The sequence below is a fragment of the Amblyomma americanum genome, chromosome 9 (genome assembly GCF_052857255.1).
Source record: "Amblyomma americanum isolate KBUSLIRL-KWMA chromosome 9, ASM5285725v1, whole genome shotgun sequence".
Classification (NCBI taxonomy): Eukaryota; Metazoa; Arthropoda; class Arachnida; order Ixodida; family Ixodidae; genus Amblyomma; species Amblyomma americanum.
In genome coordinates, this window is record NC_135505.1 from 117,875,909 (window position 1) to 117,898,201 (window position 22,293).

At 46.8% G+C, this 22,293-nt stretch overlaps 1 protein-coding gene across 3 annotated transcripts in view; it reads left to right on the plus strand.

Annotated features, from left to right (window-relative positions):
* The window catches only part of LOC144104178 (glutamate [NMDA] receptor subunit 1-like), a 119,653-nt gene that overhangs the window by 72,350 nt on the left and 25,010 nt on the right, over positions 1 to 22,293 (plus strand). For all 3 annotated transcript variants that reach the window (XR_013308447.1, XM_077637039.1, XM_077637038.1), the window contains exons 4-10: positions 1,074 to 1,202; positions 2,612 to 2,788; positions 6,213 to 6,313; positions 7,185 to 7,297; positions 8,548 to 8,722; positions 10,521 to 10,665; positions 15,343 to 15,550. Coding sequence is in view for 2 of the 3 variants with exons in the window: in XM_077637039.1 (XP_077493165.1) it covers positions 1,074 to 1,202; positions 2,612 to 2,788; positions 6,213 to 6,313; positions 7,185 to 7,297; positions 8,548 to 8,722; positions 10,521 to 10,665; positions 15,343 to 15,550 (1,048 nt within the window). In the remaining variant the exon portion in view is untranslated. The remainder of the gene's footprint in view (positions 1 to 1,073; positions 1,203 to 2,611; positions 2,789 to 6,212; positions 6,314 to 7,184; positions 7,298 to 8,547; positions 8,723 to 10,520; positions 10,666 to 15,342; positions 15,551 to 22,293) is intronic.

Consider the following 22,293-nt stretch of genomic DNA (forward strand, 5'->3'; position numbering starts at 1 on the left):
CATTTTCCGGATGATAGACATTCAAAGCTGCAAGGCTGTCAAGACATTTCCATGGGAGATGACGAACGATGGGGGTGGCAGGTAAAGGTGCTTGAACGGTAGCTTTATGCAAGTCTGCGCTAACCCCATCTCGGATTTAATTTTTCTTGCTTGTGAGGCCTCGCTGCTTCAAAAATTTCATCTAGACCTGCTGAGGCTGCAAGTTCTTTGCAGTAACTTCGAGAAAAAAATAGCATGTGCATGTGATAGAGCAAAGAGTGACCTTTCACACCAGGACCAGCACGCCGCGCTAGCTGCATTCCGCGGCCGTCGCGCGCACTTTGAAAGCCGTATTCGCGGCTGGTTTCCCAGGACTTGAAGCAACGCGCGCTGGTCACGGGAAGTGTATTAATCATTAGTTCTCTCACAGATAAAGACAATTTTCCAGTCAGGTTCATTGTGAGCCCGGAAATGTAAAAATACAAAAATCAGAAGCCCCCACTTATTTGGCGAAAAGCGCCCGTTAAAGCGCTTTTGCTCGTTAAAAAATCTCCTCGAATATTTCAAAGCGGAAAATATTTCACATTAGCTGTAACTTCGTGGAATGTTGCCAGCTAGCATGAATTACAATTTAATTTTATTCCAGACGCTTGTACTTACCTATTTACTCTAATTTATTACTGTAGAAATTTGGAATCATTTACGTTCTCTCATATCTTAAAGGTTTACTGCAGGGTTAATCCCTTAAACCCACCCCGGGGATAGCGTACTGTAACTAACACTTAGTTGGTCCCGCCCTTCCCCTTCAAAAACAAAAGGCATACTTCACGCTCCTGTTGCGGGTCGCTCATTGAACTAATGCTCTTAATTAGTCTAGTTGGTATAATTGGTCTAGTGCTGAGAAGACACGGACACAGAAAGAAGCGACAAGAAAAACGCTAGCGTGTGTCCAGACGCTTCTTTCCGTATTCGCGTCTTTTTGGCGCTCATTGAACGTTGCCAACCGTAATTTTTGTTTTTCCTTGTCTCGGAGATTCTTCGATAAGGACCACAAGTCGCGACCAATGATGAGCTGTGCAATGGTTCTGGCGCAGGTGTTTGCTGTCGTGATCAGTCACCCAGTGTCCGGCGAACTGTCTCCCGCCGCCGTTTCGTACACGTGTGGCTTCTACAACGTACCTGTCATCGGCATCAGCTCCAGGCACAGCTCCCTCTCCGACAAAGTACGTACCAGCCGCCGTTTCGTAAATCTCCCTCAATTCGTTCTGTGTTTCCGGGCCAAAAATTTTCGAACGAGTTTCTACCCGTTAACTTGCGGGTACCTGGTGCAAGTTACCTTGCTAGTTACCTGCAAGTTATCTTCAAGGTGCCTTGCTAATCGATATCAGGTACCTGTACCCTAATTACGCATTTCTCAAACAATCTAATTAGCTAAAATTCCAAGTCCTTTCGCATTATAAATCTGTGCAGATAAAGCAATCAGCGTTCTTCTCATACGATTTAGGTGGCGTAATATTGAACGTGCTATAGTAGGATACAACTTAAAAAAAACAGCAACTGTTAACACTGGGCCATGATCCGCGGCGTGCTGTATTACTCTGCCAGCCAGTAACAAAAGTAAACGAAATCAGCTTTTTAAGGTTCGACTTTATTAAACAAGCGAGTTATCAAAAATCTAAGGCTTATAACTTTTTTCTCGTGATTACCTTCTTGTTTAGGTGACAATAGAAGTTTTAGCAACGGACTACTTTTTTTGTCGTGGAGGAATTCTGTACGTCGGTCCTAAATGTGGGCGGAGCTTCCCTGCAGACTTAAGTTTTAGCCGACTAAAGTACGTGCATAGAGTTTATAAATCAGTGTCCGTACTATCCAATAATTCATTTCGCCTTTATTTCATTTGGCCCTCTGGCACTGGTCGCTGCGCCCGGTGACGTAGGTGGACGGAAATGACGTCAAACTGGCCACCGCAGGGACAAGCCTATGCTGCCACTTCCTTATGTAGGGTGCCCCACGCACATGCCGCACTACCAGACCGAAGCATTCGAATGACGGAGCGCGAGGACACGTTTAACACACTTGACGAACTTTATCGGTGCTAATGTCGGTGTACGGAAGGAAACTGCGCGGTGGTTGCATGACGAATGAGCCGAGCATTGCCCTTGCTCGGCCGGACTTGATACAGCGGCAGGTTGCACTGGCGCCGCGACCAAACTTGCTTTGCTTATGATTGCTTGCTTGCTTGCTTCGCCGGCCGTGTTTGTTTCGTCACGACTTACCTCGCGAGGAAATGAAACAAGAACGAATCATTGCATATTACGGTTAGAGATCGGCGCTGTGATAACAGCATCCGTCTTCATAATGCTATATGTAATGAGATGCTCGCATGTGCTCCGGCATGTCAATAATTTATGTGGTGAGCTTTCAATGTGCGAAAATGACGAAAAATGGTGGCCGTCCATTTACACGGCCGCAATTGAAACTTTCCTCACTGATTCTCAAACGTCATAGCCCATCCTCTATACGCCTGTGGAAAAAAAAAATGATGCAGAGTACATCCGTGCACATGCTCTGCATGTGACTTGTGTTTCGTCATCTTTCTAACTTCTCCTCTTTGGACCATTCCTACCTGCAGAACCTGCACCGGACGTTCTTGCGCACGGTGCCACCTTACTCCCAGCAGGCCGACGTGTGGGTGGAGCTACTGCAGTTCCTCAAGTACCGCTGCGTGGTCTTCATCCACAGCTCGGACAACGACGGCCGGGCCACGCTGGGACGCTTCCAGAACAAGGCCGAGCCGCAGGGCATCAAGGTACCACCAGAACTGGACCCTCGCGCCTGCTGATTTACCCACCGTTTCGATAACTGGCCACCAAGGAAAACTGTCAAGACGGCTACTACCGTGTAACGCGATGTTCAGGGATGGCTCTGTAGGCGTTTGGTTTTGGGGACATACTCCTGGCGCACTGGTGTAGTTCTCAAGTGACCCACGTGAACGACCCTGTGGGTGGATGTCATTAATGCACCCACCGGAACCGGTAGGTGCGTTAGTGTCACGTTCACGTGGCAATAACGTCATGTGACATAATGTCACGTGACCGTGGCATTAACGCACCCGCCGGTTACGCCGACGGCTACGACGGCGACGAGAAAGCCAGAGACGAACGCCTAACAGCCATCGCTGTAATAATTGGTTAATAATTGGTTTTTAGGGGAAAGGAAATGGCGCAGTACCTGTCTCATACATCATTGGACACCGGAACCCCACCGTAAGGGAAGGGATAAAGGAAGGGAGTGAATGAAGAAAGGAAGAGAGAGGTGTCGTAGTGGAGGGCTCCGGAATAATTTCGACCACCTAGGGATCTTTAACGTGCACTGACATCGCTCAGCACACGGGCGCCTTAGCGTTCTGCCTTCATAAAACCGCAGCAGCCACGGTCGGGTTTGAACCCAGAGTTTTTGCAGCTATCACTGTAAAAATGGAGTTTAAGTCGGCTTTGCTGCTCGTAAAACAGATATTGGTTCGTGCCCACAGTATGAAAGCTTACATGGCTGTTGCACCTGGTTGACCCAGTTCTGCACTGGGCATGGATTTTGCTGCTCGTAAAACAGATGTTGGTTCGTGCCCACAGTATGAAAGCTTACGTGGCTGCTGCACCTGGTTGAGCCGGTTCTGAACTGGGCGTTCCATGTGTCATTGTTTGAAAAGAACCACAACGGAAGATTCATGGATTGCTGTCTGCTATAGAGTAATCTCTGTAGGTTGCCGTTTTAAGCTTCCTGCGAGCTCCGGAGGCTTTATAAATCTCAGAAATAAAGAATGCGACTGGTGACGCTGGTGACACAAGGCAGGCATCTCGTGAACAAGTGCTGTGACGGGTACAATTTCGCGGGTCATTGGTTGACACCCAGCGTCCGTCCATATCGTGCTAGCAAGTTTTGTATCCAGGGTGTTTTAATCCGTTTGCATTAGATACCCTTGTCCTCGCAAAACCTCTCCGTCCGGTGCTGTGCAACGCCCCCCCCAGAAGGCCATGTAGCAGTGGAACGAGGTCGCTACAGCGAGATATAAATCAGAGATGCAACGGGAAGCTTAGCGATCATTGCAGAAGTCAAATGTGAGACTAATACGCTAACGCAGGTTTGTCGCATAGCATTGTGTGATCGCCTGTGCATTTTTTTACCCTTTTGTGCAACAACTACAGGCTGTACTGCGACGCTTTATATCTGGGCAAACGCTAAGCAGCAGAACGTTTTCTTTATAGCCAGAAAATTTAGTGCATCAAAGCCATACCACAGTGTTCCTGAAAACAGCTTGTAAAAAAAAAAACATTCCAGACGCTGGTGCACGTACACTGCATTACGAAATCTACCGTTCCCTTGGTGACCGTCGGTTGGAATTGCTTCTTCGCCTTATTTTGTCTAAAGCAACCAATCAGGTACCGTTTATTCCAGAAGTCCGGCTTATTGGAAAGCACGTCACAACATGTGAGCGCACTTAAGTTTGGCTGAAGTCCCAATGGTGCCGCACATTTCAAGTGGTGACTTTGGCCTAGTTAAATTAAGTAAGCTATGCGTCAGAATTTACGCTGCCTTTGTGTGCAGTGCATTCCCTTTTAGTATTTCATGCGTTGTGCTACTGTTAAACCTAAAAGGTCGCTTTGTGGCGTTCATGAAAGCGAAATATTACCGGGGCATTAATCTAGTTGAAATATTGATAGTCTTCTTTAACGGGCCTACAAGGTTTTGCCAGTTACACTAAGAATAACTCAAACATTTGTTCAATAATCACGAGAATCTGAATAAAAAACATTAAATAAAAATACACAGGGAATCAGACAGGTTTTCTGATGGCTGGAGGTTTTTGGAGGGTGATGTTAGGAGGAAGGGTGGATTTTGGGTGGTGCCTTTTTGAGAGTGCAGGTGGGTGACTGTTGATTCCCTGTAGAAAAAGACAACAGAAACATTTCTGTCGTCACAACAAATTTTCTATAATATTTTTGACCAAAAACTTGTGATAACAACAGAAGTTTTTGTAGTTTCTACAGGAAATTACCACATAACTATAGACTACACAGATAATTGCGACAAAATAAAACTACAACACTACAGATAAATACTACAGAACAACCGAAAATTTTGTCGTTACGACAAAACTACAAAATTATTTCGCATTTTTTTTTACACGATTCAGTCGTTTTTTTTTTCGACTGGGTTGGTAGAGCTTCTGAACGTGGACTGCTTAATGAACGCCTTCTGGGGATGAATGCAATTGAGTGGTGCTGGGGAGGGGGAGGTTCTAAAAACTGGAGGTGGGTGTACACTTTCTGCAGGATAGACATGGATGGGTAGGCTACCAGTTAAGGCCTTTTGGACGGTGCAAGTGCTTGAATGGCGGTGGATCGACCTTCTGATTGATGAAGCTGTGTGGGTGGTAGTGGGCGGTGCGTCTGGACGATGGAGGAGGTTGAACGAGCGGTTGATGGAGGCTCGTAGGTGGGAGAAGCATTTTTAGCTGTTGGCTGCCCTTAAATGCACCCACCGGAGGGTCCTTCTTACGAATCATGCTTCTGGAGGGTCACACAAAGACACCGACACACCACGGCTTTTCGCAGAAAGAGGGCTACGCTGCTAACGCGGTAAGAACTACACCGATTCGCTCTGCCCTCCGCGTCTATTCCTTGCTCTTCTCCAGCGGAACTCCGACGCGAAAGAGAGTTAAGTTCCGCCGTACTAGGAGGCACTTGATTCAAGTTGAAAAAGGCAAGGAGTGCAAAATAAAGAAACGGCCCACATTTTTACTAGGCAAGGTAGCCCTCGCCACCTACCCGATTCAACGAGTTTGGCACTAATATCTATGTATCATATGGACACCTCACCACCGTCGCTTAGGGAGGCAGGGCTCATTATGCTGTTTCATTAAAAAAAGGAGTAGAAAATAGAAAAAATATTGATTCGCATAACAAGCTGAGTTTCCTGAGTTTCTCGGGGTGATACCTGAGCATTATTTCACTTTGTAGAATGTGCACATATTCTGGCGGTGATGGTTTTGTTTCAAACTGCCGTCACACTCTCGTTACAGAGAGAGTAGACTTAGTTTTTTTTACATTCAACATTACAGGACACGAGCGTGCTTCAGATGCGACTGCACTTGGAGCATGCTCCCAGCACTTGTTAGCGATTCCTGCGTCTCTTTCAGCATTTTATGTGCCTCCGGCTCTCTCCGGCTTTTTCAGCTCGAACGAGTGATCGAATACGAACCAGGCATCACCGACATAACGCAAGAGCTGGAAGAAACCAAGGAACTTCACTGCCGTGTGTTCGTGCTGTACGCAACGTGAGTTCTCGATGCTTTACAACGTTGTTAACTTTAGAAGCATTTTTAGACAAGAGAGCATAATCTTCATTCCATAGCACTTCGATGCTCGACTGTAAGGAAAGCTGAGAGTTATTAAGTCATTTCAATTAGGAAAATCTTAATCAAAACTCGGGTAGAACCTACGGCTAGGTTTTGGAGGTCAGCAGATGGATGCACCCCCTCTGCGCTGCGCAGTAGCATCACAAAAATTCCCCCTCATCACTATACTGTGCTCTGTGCTGTCTTAAGTGGAATTAGTGAACTTCCGAGTTTTCGACAAGCGACGATGATTTGACGTCAACCTCCCTCGAACATGCTGAGAACGTAGTTATGAATAAGACAATGTGCTCGGGCAATTTAGCCGCAATTACTGCTCGCGCGTTGACAGTCACGATTACTCGAACCAATTTACGCAGAACAATCTCACTTGCCTGTGACAAACGGATGTGGTAACTGCTGCTTTTCTATTATTTAAAATTTAACGTTTGTGTTTGAGGTATATAACCATTGCTGCTAATTGCTTGTACACCCTCTTCTTCACCATAAGGAAACATAATGCACTGTGCGTGGTTCGTGATAACGAGCATGTCATTCTGCAGAAAAAGAACGCGCGGCTTATGTTCGTGACGAAGAATTATTAACGACATGATTTTTGGTTTGCAAAAGCAAGGAATAACGGGAATAGTTACCAGATGCGAGATGATTAATCACTACACGTTAGCGATCAATAATACTGTAGATGCAAGTTTATTTCTCTGTGTCAGAAAAAATAATGTGCTCATCAGTTGATCGCGGCTGCACAGCTCCTTCCACACCTTATTGCTTCTACACGTGGTTTTATATGTTACAGTGCTGAAGATGCGACGGGAATCTATTCCGAAGTGGCCTTTTTGAACATGACAAGTCCAGGCTACATCTGGATTGTGTCTGAACAAGCCCTCAGAGCACCAAATGTGCCCGATGGTAAGTTTTACTGGCCTTTCCTGGGAAGAAATCCACTCAAGTGACTGATTAAGCTTAATAACGAAACCCTACACCAAAAACCTAAACAAGAAAATATGCTTCACGCAGTCTATCAGGAATAATGGTTTTTTTTTTTCGTTAGCATGCTATCTTCATAGCTGTTGCGTTATATTCCGCGTCATCGTAATTTCAAGCGAAAGCCGGCATAGCTTCGCTCCGCCTTTCATAACGTGTTTCACAGAGACCTTCAGTATCGGTTACGAGATCGGTTATTCTTCATGCTATTCGCAAATCCATAGTGTCCGCTACAAGCGAAACCACTCTCCAAGAACTGAATGGTGTGTAAACTATTGGGGTATCTTATCATATTTCTCGTTTTTTTTTTTTTTGTGTGTGTGTGTGTGTGTGTGTGTGTGTGTGTGTGTGTGTGTGTGTGTGTGTGTGTGTGTGTGTGTGTGTGTGTGTGTGTGTGTGTGTGTGTGTGTGTGTGTGTGTGTGTGTGTGTGTGTGTGTGTGTGTGTGTGTGTGTGTGTGTGTGTGTGTGTGTGTGTGTGTGTGTGTGTGTGTGTGTGTGTGTGTGTGTGTGTGTGTGTGTGTGTGTGTGTGTGTGTGTGTGTGTGTGTGTGTGTGTGTGTGTGTGTGTGTGTGTGTGTGTGTGTGTGTGTGTGTGTGTGTGTGTGTGTGTGTGTGTGTGTGTGTGTGTGTGTGTGTGTGTGTGTGTGTGTGTGTGTGTGTGTGTGTGTGTGTGTGTGTGTGTGTGTGTGTGTGTGTGTGTGTGTGTGTGTGTGTGTGTGTGTGTGTGTGTGTGTGTGTGTGTGTGTGTGTGTGTGTGTGTGTGTGTGTGTGTGTGTGTGTGTGTGTGTGTGTGTTCTGCGAGTTTTTGTCATGTACAGTCTTAGTCAAAAGTCTTTGGGCGAGCTTTTGTCATATCCAGTCATGGTCAAAAGTTTTTGGGCCACACAGTCTTCTTTCGAGCCGTTTATCTGACCACTCACTGCATCCTTAAAGACCAAAGGGCCTTTGAAAGGGTAAGGAAATGGTTCTTCTCAACCTATAAGAGTTTACAAGTTGACGACTGTCTTGAATGCTCGACTACATGTATGAAATGCTTACCATGTGGCCTAAAGGCGTTTGACGGGTAGTGTAGATCCATTACTTGATGCCTGGTTTCGTAAAATGCTGTCTTTTCTCAGAGCAACCTAGGCTGCCTCATGCTTAATCCCAGTCACATGCTTCATCTTTGTGTGCAGGTGTGCTGGGGCTGGAGCTAGTAAACGCATCCGATGAGAAAGCCCACATACGTGATAGCGTACAGGTGATTGCCTTAGCCCTGAAAGAATTACAGAAGGACCCCAATATGACTCAGCCGAACATTAGCTGCAGCATGCTTGGGAACTCCTGGGAGTCTGGACTGAAGCTTGTCAGGTATGCAAAGGTTTCTCTCTTTACACGTGAAGAATTCACTTCGTTAAAGTCTTACCACTGCATCTTCCTACTGAAATTCTAGCGGTGACGTGGCGTAGCTGCCACTTTAAGGTGTTGGTGCGCTGTACTTAAACTAAACACAAGGGCTTACAGCAAAAAAAAAAAACAGGACAACGAGACAAGTAACGTGCACGAAAGCCAGCTGAAATCTAGAAGAGTACGGTGAGGGGCTAGTTGGTACGACATTATGAAAACAATGAATAAAGATTATCGGACGCGCGAGGGATAAGAAAGAACGTGAAGTTATCGAAGCCTTGGAAATCGCGAGATTAGGGCCTGACAAATGTGCTAGCGAGGCTTCCATACGCCTGTACCGCAAGGAGTTGGAGTTTCTTGGATTCACGAGATGATTATGGCTTTTGTCTTTGTGGTTGGTGCGCATGCGCTTTGTTGTCGAAGGAAGGAGGCGTTGGTTCAACAAACCAGTTGTTAGTCTGCGCTTGTCTCGTGTGATTCTTCTCTCCTGTCCCGTCCTTTTTGCGCAGTTACTCATTGTTTTCATAAAGCGAGATGAACTCGAGATGAACTTTGTTGCAAGCCCTTGTGTTCAAGTACAGCGCTCCAACATCTTAAAGATGGAAAACCAACTGGCCACCGTCACAGCACTGCTCAGCTGCCACTGTTTCCAGAGAATCTCGCCAGAACTTTACTTGAAATAGAGCACTACGTTATAGCGTCATTTTTAGCTCTGCCATCGTCATAGCGTGCGCACAGCATAACGTTCCTTGTAGGTTGTGGAGAGAAAAGACTTGAAACTAATCGCTATATGTTCCAGCGCATACTGTAATTGAAATAATAATCCTTCAATGTAGTACAGTCGAGCCTGGATATATCGAACCTGGATGTATGGAGTTATGTTTATATCGAACAGTTAGAACATCTTGAAAATCGCATTCCGAAGTATAGCCCTGTTGTTCGTGTTTATCGATCTCGCGACCAGCGGAGCACTTGATATATCGAACTTCACGTTCCTCCTCTGCAAGGGAGTTTCTCTTAACAGCGTCCTTCGAACATATTCCGCGAGCTGAGACGGATTTGCTGCACAGCCTTAGGCATCTGTGGCAGCTGGGGCACTGTTAAGTTTGGTGACGAGCTGAACGTGAGATGTGTCTGAGGGTGAATTTGGTCCTCTGTACTCATTTTCTACGTCATATCGCCCTCATGCGGTGAAGCAAACCTAACTAAACCGTCTCGATGGTCCTCGCGGGGCGGGCTTCACTGCAGGTGTTGCTGAAACGAACTGTACATTAGTTTTAATAGATTACCGTACTTAAAGTGCATTGGTAACAGGATCAGACATGTTATGATATGCGGCGGCTAGCTCCAAAGCATCGTCCGCTGCGGCTTTGGCGGGAAGTAGGTTAGGCCTAGCAACGCCTAAAAGCAGCGCGATACCAGCACGCCGGCGGGCAGCACATCGCTGCAAGAACGCTCACTAGCGTTAGTGGAATGCACTCTTGCTTCGAGGTTGCACAAAAGCTTTTCATTTGCCATTTTTATATATCGAATTACCTGTATATCGAACTGTGTCTCGGTTTCCTTTGAATTCGATATATCTAAGTTAGCCTGTAGCGTGAAACAAAAGGCTATATTATCAAATAACGGCCCTAACTCTGGTCGCGAGAAAAACACCGAATATTGTGCACTAATTGGAGATAACCGCACGAACAAACGTACACAAGTAGAACCTCGACGACGTAACCATAGTCGTACTGACCCCGCGAACCTTCCACTGCAGCTTGCTCAAGAAACAGAAGCTACTGCGTGGGGAGACAGGACGCGTTCGATTCGACGACAAGGGTGACCGACTCGACAGCGATTACGACATCCTCAACGTGGTGCGTGGAAGCCACGTCCCAGTGGGCCAGTACGTCTTCTCCAAGGTGCGTGCTCCCCGCAGCGCTACAGTCGAATGCATGTGAAGGAAAAAGCGGATTTTCCCCGCCAAAGGACCCCCTTCCAGCCAATGGCGTCGGCCTATTTTCATGAACCTGTTAGCGTGACAATGCAGGGAGTGGCAGATGAAAGGGGGTAGTCCCCTCCTTACATTGTCTGGGGCGGTCCTCTCTGTGCATTGTCACGCCCACGATAGCAGGCTCACGATAATCGGCCGACACCATTGGCTGGAAGCTGGTCCTTTTATAGGGAAAAGCCGCTTTTTTCTTGATTTGTATCTAACTTAGGTACCATGCCTCAGCAGGCCTAAGATACTTCACGCTCTTCGTGTCGATTTGGTTCTTGACGCAGCGAATCAGCAAACTGCACCAGACACGGAAACAGTGACTTGCCATTTTGCACTTTCATTTTTACTTCGTAAAGGAAACAGACATGAACTTAGTGCATGCAGAGAAGAACATTTTCAGGTTCCATCTCCTTTGGTTCATGACATTCATTTTGCAAGGAGGCAGTGTTTAAGCAATGCTTTTCTTTTGTCACCATAATTCTACGCAAAGGCTGATGACGTTGCAGGTCTATCTTTGTGCCTTATTAGTTTTCAGCTTTCATGTTGTGGTTAAACCTGGCCTCTATCGTAACCGAGCTCCTCTCTAATCGAAATATTCGCATAGCCACCTTATAACGTGTCCTGGACTCTGCCGGACATAAGGGCCGACGTAAGGTACAAGCGTCTCATCACCAACGCCCTCAGGACCTTATACTCTCACTTTGACCGGTCTTTATTGCACTTGCACGGATGCAGAGCATATTCAATCATCCTCGTCCCTCAATCCATTCTGATACAGACTTCAGGTACGTTCTCATTCCTCGTCGACTTACACTCTCTAAAATACTCCCCGTTGTAGTTGGCCTGCAAAGTTCGTCTCACCTCTGCGAAGAACTGATGGACGCAATGAAAATTCTCTGTAATTATGCTTTGGATATTATGGGCTACATGGTCAGGCCGTGCACGCAGGGATTGCAGGTGCATATCACCTTGCCCTCGAAAGCTCTCGCCGGGCACCTGTGATTCCCTGGTCATACGTGATCTCCGGACTGGAGTATCTTTATTGACGGAAGCGCATCAACACACTTTACGACAACCTTCGAGAAAATGAGCAGACAATTCCGGAATCTCACACCGAACTCTCAACCTCGTTTATTCATTATTTGTTGCGGTAATTGACGACCGAAATCTCTCGTGGAGCCCCCATATTTCTTGCATGAAAAAAGAGACTGGCAGCCACTGCTCACATTCTCGTCTTTCTTGGGGAAAGTCGTGGGGAGCGTCCGTGCGGCTGATGATCCAGTTGTACAACGCATTATTCATAGGATTCCTTCTGTACAATCTCTCTGCGCTTGGAAACACATATAAGTGTGGGCAGAGGAAAAAGAAAAAAAGTAATGTTGCCCAGCCCGCACTGCCTAACGCGCTTGGAAACAATAGGAAAACAAAATAAGAAGTATGCAAAGGATCGCCGGCATATGCCTCTACGGCCGCAACTGTACTAATCGCCCAGGAGAATTCAGTCGCTACATACCTAACAGTGTACGCCCTGAGGGCACACATTCGGCACCTCTCTCTCGTTCCCTCTCACCATCTTGCGAGCCTTTCTTTAAAAGGCCGCGTACGTCGTTTGCAGGCACCATTGATGCAAGTTGCGCCATTACGAAGCCCCAGTTTACGTCCGCCTCTTGGCTGTTTTCTGCACTAGGGAGTCTGCAACAACTTCGTGTGCTTCTTTCCATACTCGGCATCAGGAAGAAGGTCTATTGATCGCGGACAGATTTAAAACAAGTCACACTTGAATACTTCCACGGACACCACGGAAACGGGCTGCACGTCTGCACCGACGCCTCAGTGAACCCCGTCAGTTCTTCGGTCTACATAGTCCTCACCATGAAAACTACAGTAATAGCGCTCAGATACCTCATCAGACATCTTCGGCTGGCGCAGAGCTAATCGCTCTTCGTGTCCCCGTTGAGCATATCAGTCAGCACAGCCAACACCAGTAGTCCATTTTCATTGAGTCCAAAGCAGCCCTCCAAGGCCTACCAGCTGCTCTTAGCCGCGGATCCCATGAACAACTGGTCGCGGAAATCCAAGGCCTACATCACTCTGCGACCAGTAAAAGACACGATATTATCTTCAAATGGCTACAAAGACAAAACGACATAGCCGGCATTCACTGCGCGGGCGAGGTCGCGCGAACTGTCCTCAACGACAGTGATTGTGTGTCGATCCCCATTTATAGAGCAGACGCAGCGGGCAGGCTTCGACCACTTGCGCAGATCACGCTTGCCTCTTTGAATTCCGGCCAGTTTTCTAACTCATCTAGAATCCCTGAACTCTGACCTGAAGCTAGGGCTTCCACCCGGCCTACCACGACGTGAAGTAACTTTGCTGTGTCACCTGTGGCTTGGTGTAGCTTTTACGAACCGTTACTCATTTGCTATCGGTAAAGCTAATAACCCTGCATGTGCCATCTGCGGGTGCGACGCGACTATAACCAACATTCTTTTGTGTTTGCCCTGCATACACTGCCAAAAGGCAGACTCTGTGCCATGCGCTGGAACGTCTTGATGCATGCCCGCTGACGGAGCTGGAGATTATCAGTCACTTGCCGCGACGACAGTTGGCAGGGAAGGCTAACCAGGCTATGCTCTGCTAGCTGAGAGCGTCGGGCTGCTCAATAGGTTGTGCCTTTACTGCACGTTTACAGACTTCGCACACTGATTTCATTTTCATGTTACTGCCTTTTCTCATTCACCTTCTTTATCTCTTCATTCCTTCCCCCAGTGCAGGGGCGAAATCCGGTTTCTTCTTCCGGCCAGTCTCACTAACCTTTTGTTCTAATCTCGTCATGCTTCTCCTCATTCGTCTCGTGGGTAAAATTCAGCCGAACATTTATTATACACAGGCTAAGGCATATCTGTACCATCCACGGGCCACACCTTCGTGTCCCAGCTGCCTTGAACACTATGCCTATCTCTTAAACTTTCTGTTTCATTGTCCGTTAGCCACGCAATCAGCGTATCGCCCCTACTGACACTCTTCCCTGCGGAGAACTTGGTTCGCCTCGTTATGGCTGCCTGAGCATCTGATCCTCGACCCACTACCAAATTCTATGTCATCGTGTCGTGTGTGTGTTGTTCTTGTAGCGCTTGAATTTTCCACTATGAACGGGTACCAACTCGCTCGATTTTCTGCCTTGTTGCACTACCAACTTGGCAGCTAACACATAAGCTGCGCAATAAAGTACACATATATTCTCTGTCTCTGCACGCAAGATCTTCCATGCTAGAGCGGCAAGGAGTGATTCATTTCTCTTGAAGCAGACGCAGAGTGATTATACCAGAATATTTCAAGAACAAGCACCTCGGTGCCGTGTTTTGTTCTGCGCCTATCCTTTTGCATGTTACAACAGAGGAGCTATAAGGACAGGTGCCCGCAAAACGTTTTCTTTGCCCCGCCGTGGTGGCTCAGTGGTTAGGGCGCTCGACTACTGATCCGGAGTTCCCGGGTTCGAACCCGACCGCGGCGGCTGCGTTTTTATGGAAGAAAAACGCTAAGGCGCCCGTGTGCTGTGCGATGACAGTGCACGTTAAAGATCCCCAGGTGGTCGAAAATATTCCGGAGTCCTCCACTACGGCACCTCTTCTTCCTCTCTTCTTTAACTCCCTCTTTTATCCCTTCCCTTACGGCACGGTTCAGGTGTCCAACGATATATGAGACAGATACTGCTCCGTTTCCTTTCCCCCCAAAACCAATTATAAATATGGAAACGAAAAAAAAATGGCCGTGGTTTAGCTCTGGTCAACCTTAGTTGAGTTGCGAAAGCTTCGTTTCCTCGGCATGTCGTCTACGCAGCGTCTCATTCCGACACTCTCGAAAACTCAAACCGGTCTCTTCCGCAGTTGAAGAGTCACTCCAGGACGTGCCACGGCTAGTGGCACGACTTCTTCTAGCCGCATCTTTGTTACGACGCTTCTCGAGTCGTGCGGCGCGTTCTTCTGGCGTCTCTTGAGCGCGCTGTCTCTTCGTCGCCTCGTTCTGTCGTTGTGGCGTCTCTTTCACGCTCTCCATAACGTCTACAACACACTGAGGCGAAGCGCATATACGTATACCCCCCGCCAGGCGACACCTCCTCTCCCTCCACCCCAGCGGAGCGCATCTGGTGGAGTGAGCGGCGACGTCTGCGGCGTCGACGGCGGCGCCATCTGTTGGAGCGCAGCAGCGGCTCTGCTAGGCAACGGCGGCTCAAGGTCGTTCGTCGACCACTGCATACGGCGTACGGCATACGGCGCGACGAGCCGAAATGGCTCGCTGGCTGGTGTAGTAAAGCTTTCGCTTTAAAAGCATGCATCCAAGAAGCGAATGATGCGCTCTGCACATACCTGTGCGGCTTGCACAACTCGGCCCTCAGCGTCAATATTCCGCTCAAGGCGGGGATAACACGAGTTTTTTTACTCTGTATTTTCCATGTTCGAGGAACTTCGATGAGTGCCTGTATTGGGTATAAAATCTATTGTTGTTTTGATATTAAAACATGCTAGTTGTGGTAGCTGTGCGGCGGACCTCATTTTTTTCAGCTCGCATTGTAACAAGCAGCACGTTTTTGCAGTGGTCCATGAGCATGGAGCTGGAGCTGGAGCTGGAGAAGGTTGTGTGGCCCGGGCGGCAGAGAGAAACGCCCCTGGGCTACGTGATCCCCAAGCACCTGCGTGTGGCCACCATCGCCGAGAGGCCGTTTGTGTGGGTGAGGCCTGTCGCGGACGAGTCTCAGTGCCTGCCCTCCGAGATTCTCTGTCCATGGACCAACAGCACAGATGGTAGGTGCTGCGCCACTTTACAATGTGCACTTCCCGAAACACTCTTTCGTTTGGTTTTAAAGCGAAAGTTTTACCGGCCTAGCGGCGCCGCTTTCGCCGTGGGCTGCGGTTTGCCCTTGACCGTCCTTGCTGCCCCGCTGCCATAGCAACACATCGCGTGACTTCGCCGCACCGCTGAGCTGAGTCTTCACCGTCGCTGCGCCTGGGCCCCACAGTAGCGGAGCGGCTGCAGCTTGACCACGTGATATAGCCGAGCAGACGTGACTTGGCGTCTGTAACGTTGAGTGCGTTCCTCTCGAGAACTGGATAGGCAGCGCGCCCAGCCTGCCACCTTGGCAGGTGGCACTTAGTGGTTGATCGCGAGAGGTTAATCGCCCACTTAAAGGGGCTGTGAAGGGGGATCTAATAAAGTTGCGGCATGCCTGGGATATTGAAGCACGCCGCTTCGCGAATAGTGTCCAGCAAGGATTTTTTAAATGCGCTTTGTAGAAGCTGAGTTATCTGTAGTTAAAATTTGAATTTCAGCGTCTTCCCGCCTTTCCCTCTCCTCTCGTCACTTTTTGCACGCTGGAAGGCAGGCGCTCCTTCGCCGACCCCCCTCTGGGAGCGGAGCTTCCCGACCCGCCGGAGCTAAGCGGCTTATTGGCCGTGGCCACGGTAGCTGCCTGACGTCTGAAAGAATCTAACCAACGGCCACCTCAAACCTTGTCTACGCAGATGCGGGTTACGAAGGAGTGTGCGAGGTTGAAAATGTCGCCGGAAAGGGCTCGCCAACTTTGACGCGCGATTGTGGGTCGTCTGCTGCGTGTAGAAGAGTATTATTTGGCTCTGGTTTTCATCACAACACAGTGCAGTGATTAAATGAGTTAAAATGCCCTCCTCGGAAAGCGTTTCAGAGCCCCTTTAACGATGTGGCCTATTGCTGCAGTGCCGCGTGTCTGCCACAACTATGTCAGCACTAATGCATGCAACCCACATCTCTCTCTCCCCACCGCCACGTACCGCAAAGCGCGATTGAGGCGTCCGCTGACCCAGGGAGCTAGTTATGCGCCCTTCCTTTCCTCAAAACCATCGGCGTCTAGAACGTTAGCGCCAACGCTAATGAGCACAACGAACACCGACAGTTTTGTATATCATAGATTAGCTGATCTAATCCACATACATTTTTTTATTTTTGCGTATCACCGGCGGTACATGGCCGCTTTGTTCGCAACACGAGCCACAATTTCTGCGTGTGTCGCAATACTTACGGGCAAGCATTATTAGAGTTCAATAGAGCTTTAATCTGGAATGGTATTCCTAATCATGTTAAAACAAAAACAAGCTTCATACAATCCCTCAAAATGTCCCTGATGAAAATGTGAAGGTATGTTGTGAATGGTTTGCGAAGGTGAAAATGTTTTGCGAGTGTCATTGTTTTCATTCTTTTATTTTCTCCTAAAACGTAAATTTGCGATTCTCACTTTATGAATAATAGAAATATTCGTCTCAGCATGCTGCAACTATGTTGTATTTTATTGTGCTGGACCGGAGACTAGCCCCTCGCTATGGGTCCAATGTCATTGTACATATTGTACCGTAAAAATTTCGTTTCCGCAAAAAAAAAAAAACAGACCACTGTAAGCTCTCATGATCACGCGCAGAATTCTCTACGATGTTCCTGATTGTTGTCGGTATTTAGAGCGCCTGATTTGTCGCTGGCGTCTTTAAAAACAACACGGCTAAGTTTGGCGGTCATTCTGACGTCGACGCCAGACGTGAGCATTTACTGCAATTGCCGCAGCCAGGTCGCATTCTGCTTTGATGGCACAAATTCTTGTAACTAGCAGCTTGGGTTCTGCGCGAATTTTCTGTTTGCCGTTCATTTTATTGGTCTGAACTGTCGTCCGAGCATCATTACAATAACCTCCCACCCATTATTCTCTCTGATATATTTGAGTTTTGTACGCTGCGGCCGTTCTTTGCGCGAAGCTCCAAGTAAGAAGCTGGGTAAATGGTTAAATGGTGCGAGCGGCTTGGAGTTTCTTCAGCGGTTCAACGCACGAGGGCCAACAAATACTTTGTCGCTGCACCATCGTCCTCACACTTAACATGAACGCATACAATGCCGTTCTATATGTCGCTGGCACAATCCGTAGGCAGCAAAAGCTAGCACCGACACTGTCGCAAACAAGGCTGATCATGCTAGCAGCTGCAAGACACCGGCAATGAAAAACTGGCGGTTTTGAAGTATTAGAGTTGAATGGACCTCGAGCGCTTGATGAGATGAGGCGTAAAAGCTGCAGTACGATGTTTTGGGTGAGGTAATTAAAGGTAGTAAAGGTTAAGAGCTGGCGCTGTGCGGTGTCTTACCCAGCCGAGGCGTTGCCAACCGAAACGGCAAAAGGCATGTCGTCGCTACCTAGTCCTGGTGAAAAAAGTTGTATGATATGATAACCTTATACAGTTTATCATACAAATGTTATTCACTTTTGCAAAATCATACATTTCTCATGCAGATGTCCCACAGTATCATACATATTGTATGACTACCATGACGAAGCTTGCATGAGGTAATTGAATCACACAACCTTTTTTTTAGCAAGGCTTGTTTATTTTACGTCTCGAGCACAAATCATTTCATCTTATTTAGTGTATTAAGATAACTAATGGCCACTGATGACGTCATCCATGCTGTCTATTCGCTGTTTGTTGCCGAGATGAAAAACTGCTTGCAGCTATTTCCTTGCCGGAGAAAACGTTTTTTTTTTCTTGAGCTGCTCGAACAAAATGGTGGAACTAAAAACACTGCTAAGAGAGGCAACATTACTCTCATGTTTTATTACGTCGGGTTTTACAATCAGTTTCCAAATTCACGTCTTAGCCCAGCTGTGAGTGCGAAGTACTATCTAGGGATGTGTAATATAATCAGCCTAAACAAAGAAGTTTTTGATAAAAATATTGTGTTATTTCTTCAATAATTGTTCTTTAAACATCTTTCGAAGTGCTTGTAAACATTTGACTTTCTTTATATTTTATTCGTTTTCGATGCCAAACTACATAACATGACATGCCTTTCAGAGGTCACCCTTTGTAGACTTCAAAGGGAAGTTCGACGTGAAAATTTTTTGCCGCCGGAAGATGTATTCAAGCTTTCAGTGTGATATATAAGAGTGGTATCAAAGATTACTTCGATGTCATGAAGATTTCCTTTCGGTTATTTTCAGTGAAATAGATTAGAAGTTTCGGATATCCACACGGGCAATGGTTCCCGCTAAGTAAACATGCCAAGAACATTTGAATACTGTTGTACACAGAGCTTGTGAAGTGTTTTTCTTTTTTTTATATTTAAGTGCCAATTTCAAATTGAGATCTAACGTTTCCTCTTCATTGTCTTTGTTTTCTTCGTCTTTGCATTGTCCAATAATTAACATGAATGGGTTAGTGAACTAAATTCTTGAATTGTCAAGGTATAAACAGAGATCCGTAGTAATGTACTTGAAGGCATACTGTACACCACAAGAGAGAACTATAAAGCCTATGCGCAAGGAGACAGAAAGAACCTAAAGCATATCAAAGATTAAAGATGGCATCCCATGATAATGGTTCCGAGAAATCAAGCACATGCGGAGTGATCGACGACCCGCAAAAGCAAGAAAACCACTTAGAAACGATGAAAGACCTCGTAAATAAACGCAGCAGAGAAAATCAGTGCTGAACGCTGTTTTTCGGGAGAAAGGAGGCCATCTCTGAAAGCTTTGGCTCGATTGCCCAAGGCACTTTCATGTCGTCGCACCTTTACCTCAACCGGAAAAGATAGAGACTCCCGCCACGCTTATCGTTCATGACTGTCAAATTAATTATTTCCCCCTTATATTCACTCTTTCTTGAAAGGCCTTCGGCGTAGTGCTTATTTTTGTTCGTTCATTACAGCAAACACGCCGTTTTGGATCTTTCTCCGCAAGCTAGCTTGTTTTTTTTTTGCCTTCGTATGAAAGATTAATGCTACCGTTGTTATTACTTTTTAGCACTTCTTTACGCAGCATTCTCATCTTGCGCAGTGTGGTAGATGGCAGCGCTTCTCGGGAGTAGGGTAATTTGTTATCATTTCAGCCTTCCATGATTACCGACTGCCTCCGACATCATTTAAGTACACCATGTAGAAATGGGCTTAGCGTTCTGTAGGCAGATAATAAAAAAACGGCCGTGGCTTAGCTTGCTTAAGCCTGGTGATTGCGAAGCAATAGTGTCCGTAGCTCGCTGATGCTTCCTCTTTGCATTCTGCCGAGCTGCCTTGTTCGTAGGCACCATCGTAACATCTGGCTGTATGACTGCCTTGGCGAGAGGAGCGGAGCTGTTTTACACAGCTGGTGTGACGTCACACCGACCGTAACGCCCCTGGTGAGAGGAGCGGGAGTTAGGCCGCCGTTGGTGGCTACCGCCTCGCCTCGCGACGGCGTGAGATGAGGCCCCGTTTTTACACAGCTGGTGTTACGTCACTCTAGGTCACGTGGTGTGACGTCACGCAGCGAGGTCGCGCTAAAGATCAATGGTGCCTACCACCGCCTCGCCACGGAACGGTCTGAAGTGCGACCTGAAGTAGTATTGTTTCGCAATAAAACAGCCTAATATCACGCGCAGCTATAAAGGGACCGAAGGCTGCGACTACCTGAGGAAATTGACAAACGATCATACAATGTGATTCGATGAATATAGGATTGCATTGAGTTTTAGTTCCTCGGCTTCACTAGAGCTGAGGGGGGGATCTTGTTTCGCGCATTAGTGCTGGCGCTCAAGCAGTTGCTGTGGCGGTCACCGAGCGCGGCAAACTGCTACCGCGGCGTCTTTGTCATTGTCACACAATGTCCGAGGAATGTAAGTCGACATTACACACGCCGGAGTGTTCCGAAAGCAGGAAAGAAACTTGACTGGCGCGACGCGAGTGGCTATGACGCACGCGGTGATCATCCTATTGGGCCGTGATTAGGCAAACCAATCACAGTGCAGCGCTCAAGTATCACGTGCACTGCACCCGGTGTCGTCATGGCGCACGTGAGCCCGAGCCGGAGCTTTCCCGTTGCGAGTGCCGCGCGAGCCGCTAGGAGCGCTGGGGAGGTGAAATTTATAGAAGACGCACCACAGCGACACTGCGACATTGCGAACTTTGCGACGTGACAAAAACTTCGCAATTTTCGTTCGACATAAGGAGAGAAAGAGTTGGACGCTGCCATTTTCTAGAACTAACCAACTGTGCAAGAGGATAGCAAATTGTCTTCCAAAATTGTTAAATAATTTAGAGGACGTAAATTTAGGTGTAAAAAATATCTGAAGAAAAGACTGGACAAAGTATTTCTAGCACAGATATTGCAATTTAGCTTAGTAATATAATTAACTTCCGGTCCTCAATAACAATTTGTGGCGAATGTATCGATAATTTCTGTGTCCTGCATCTAATGGTGGCTTTATATGGTTTACCTTACATTTCATTGCATGAAGTCTTAAGTAGCATTGTTCTTTTTCTGCTGTGAGATTACGGCATAATGAACATGGTGCATTTTTTATTATTTGTATTACACTAACATGACATGCCAAGTGCTTGGGTAATATTGCAGTGTGTAACATATGCATCAATGTATGTCCAATATTGTTATTAGTTTTGCCTTATTACTTGTAATATGTTCCCGTGTACGCCTATAAATAGTGAGCTTGAATGTGTCTAATGAGAGTGTCTACAACATAAGAATAAGTGATCTTCTCTGCTTTTAATCCACATCTATAATTATTTCTATGAGAAGCTGTACGTTAACGCCCTTCAACCTGTCCAATATAGGGGCAGCAACCTTCGTCAGGCTTCTTATCAGCAGCTTTTTGCTGCTTGCCCTCGTATTTTTGGACACATGTAAAAAATTCGCAATAAAAATTGAATTGAATTGAACTGAATGGTCGAAAGGGGCTGTATTGTTATCGCATGAAAATTTATTCAGTGCATGCCTGCGGTACTTTATCGTGTTCATTCAAGTATTAAGTAAAGGGAAACCTCTTTCAAATATAAAAGAGAGAGAAAAACAACTTCATTACGATGAAGGATTAACTGTCGAAGATATCCTGCACCAGTCACCAAAGCCAACTGCTCCATGGCTAGTCAGGCCGGCCAAGTTTGGAAAGAAGGGTACGGGTAATGACGGGATGGAATGGAGACTATTTTACCTTTGCAAGTTGACACTGCCTTTTCTTCTCCCCGTTGCAACGCTCAAATAGCCTACATGGTTTACCGCATATCGTGACGATGACATCATCCCAGCAGTAAAGACCATACAGTGTCTAAATATTACCTAGTGAGAATGCTTCCGCCACCGTCTCTGAGAGTTTCTTAAAGAACACTTCATGCAACGCTGAAATTTCGGGAAGACGAGGTTTCGTGTTTGGCTTGGCTAGTGTTGGGTCGAAAGCGTGATTGTACCTCGGAATTAATAGCTGCGTCGCGATGCTCTCGCTGCGATGTGCAGATTAACTTGATGATTATGATGATGATGTCCTCAGATTTACTGCGTTTTTCACTTCTTCAATAGATTTAACGAAAGTGAAAGTTTGGTATTAGGTTGGTATGCAAACTTTCACAGCATTTATTCGAGGTTTGTCTCGAGTAGAGCCGTATTTTTACGGCTGTATCCACGTGTTTTATACCAAACAATAGCCGAGTCAGGTAAGAAACCTCATCTTCCCGGCACTTCTGTGTCTCTGAATGGTGAACGAAGTGTAGCGCC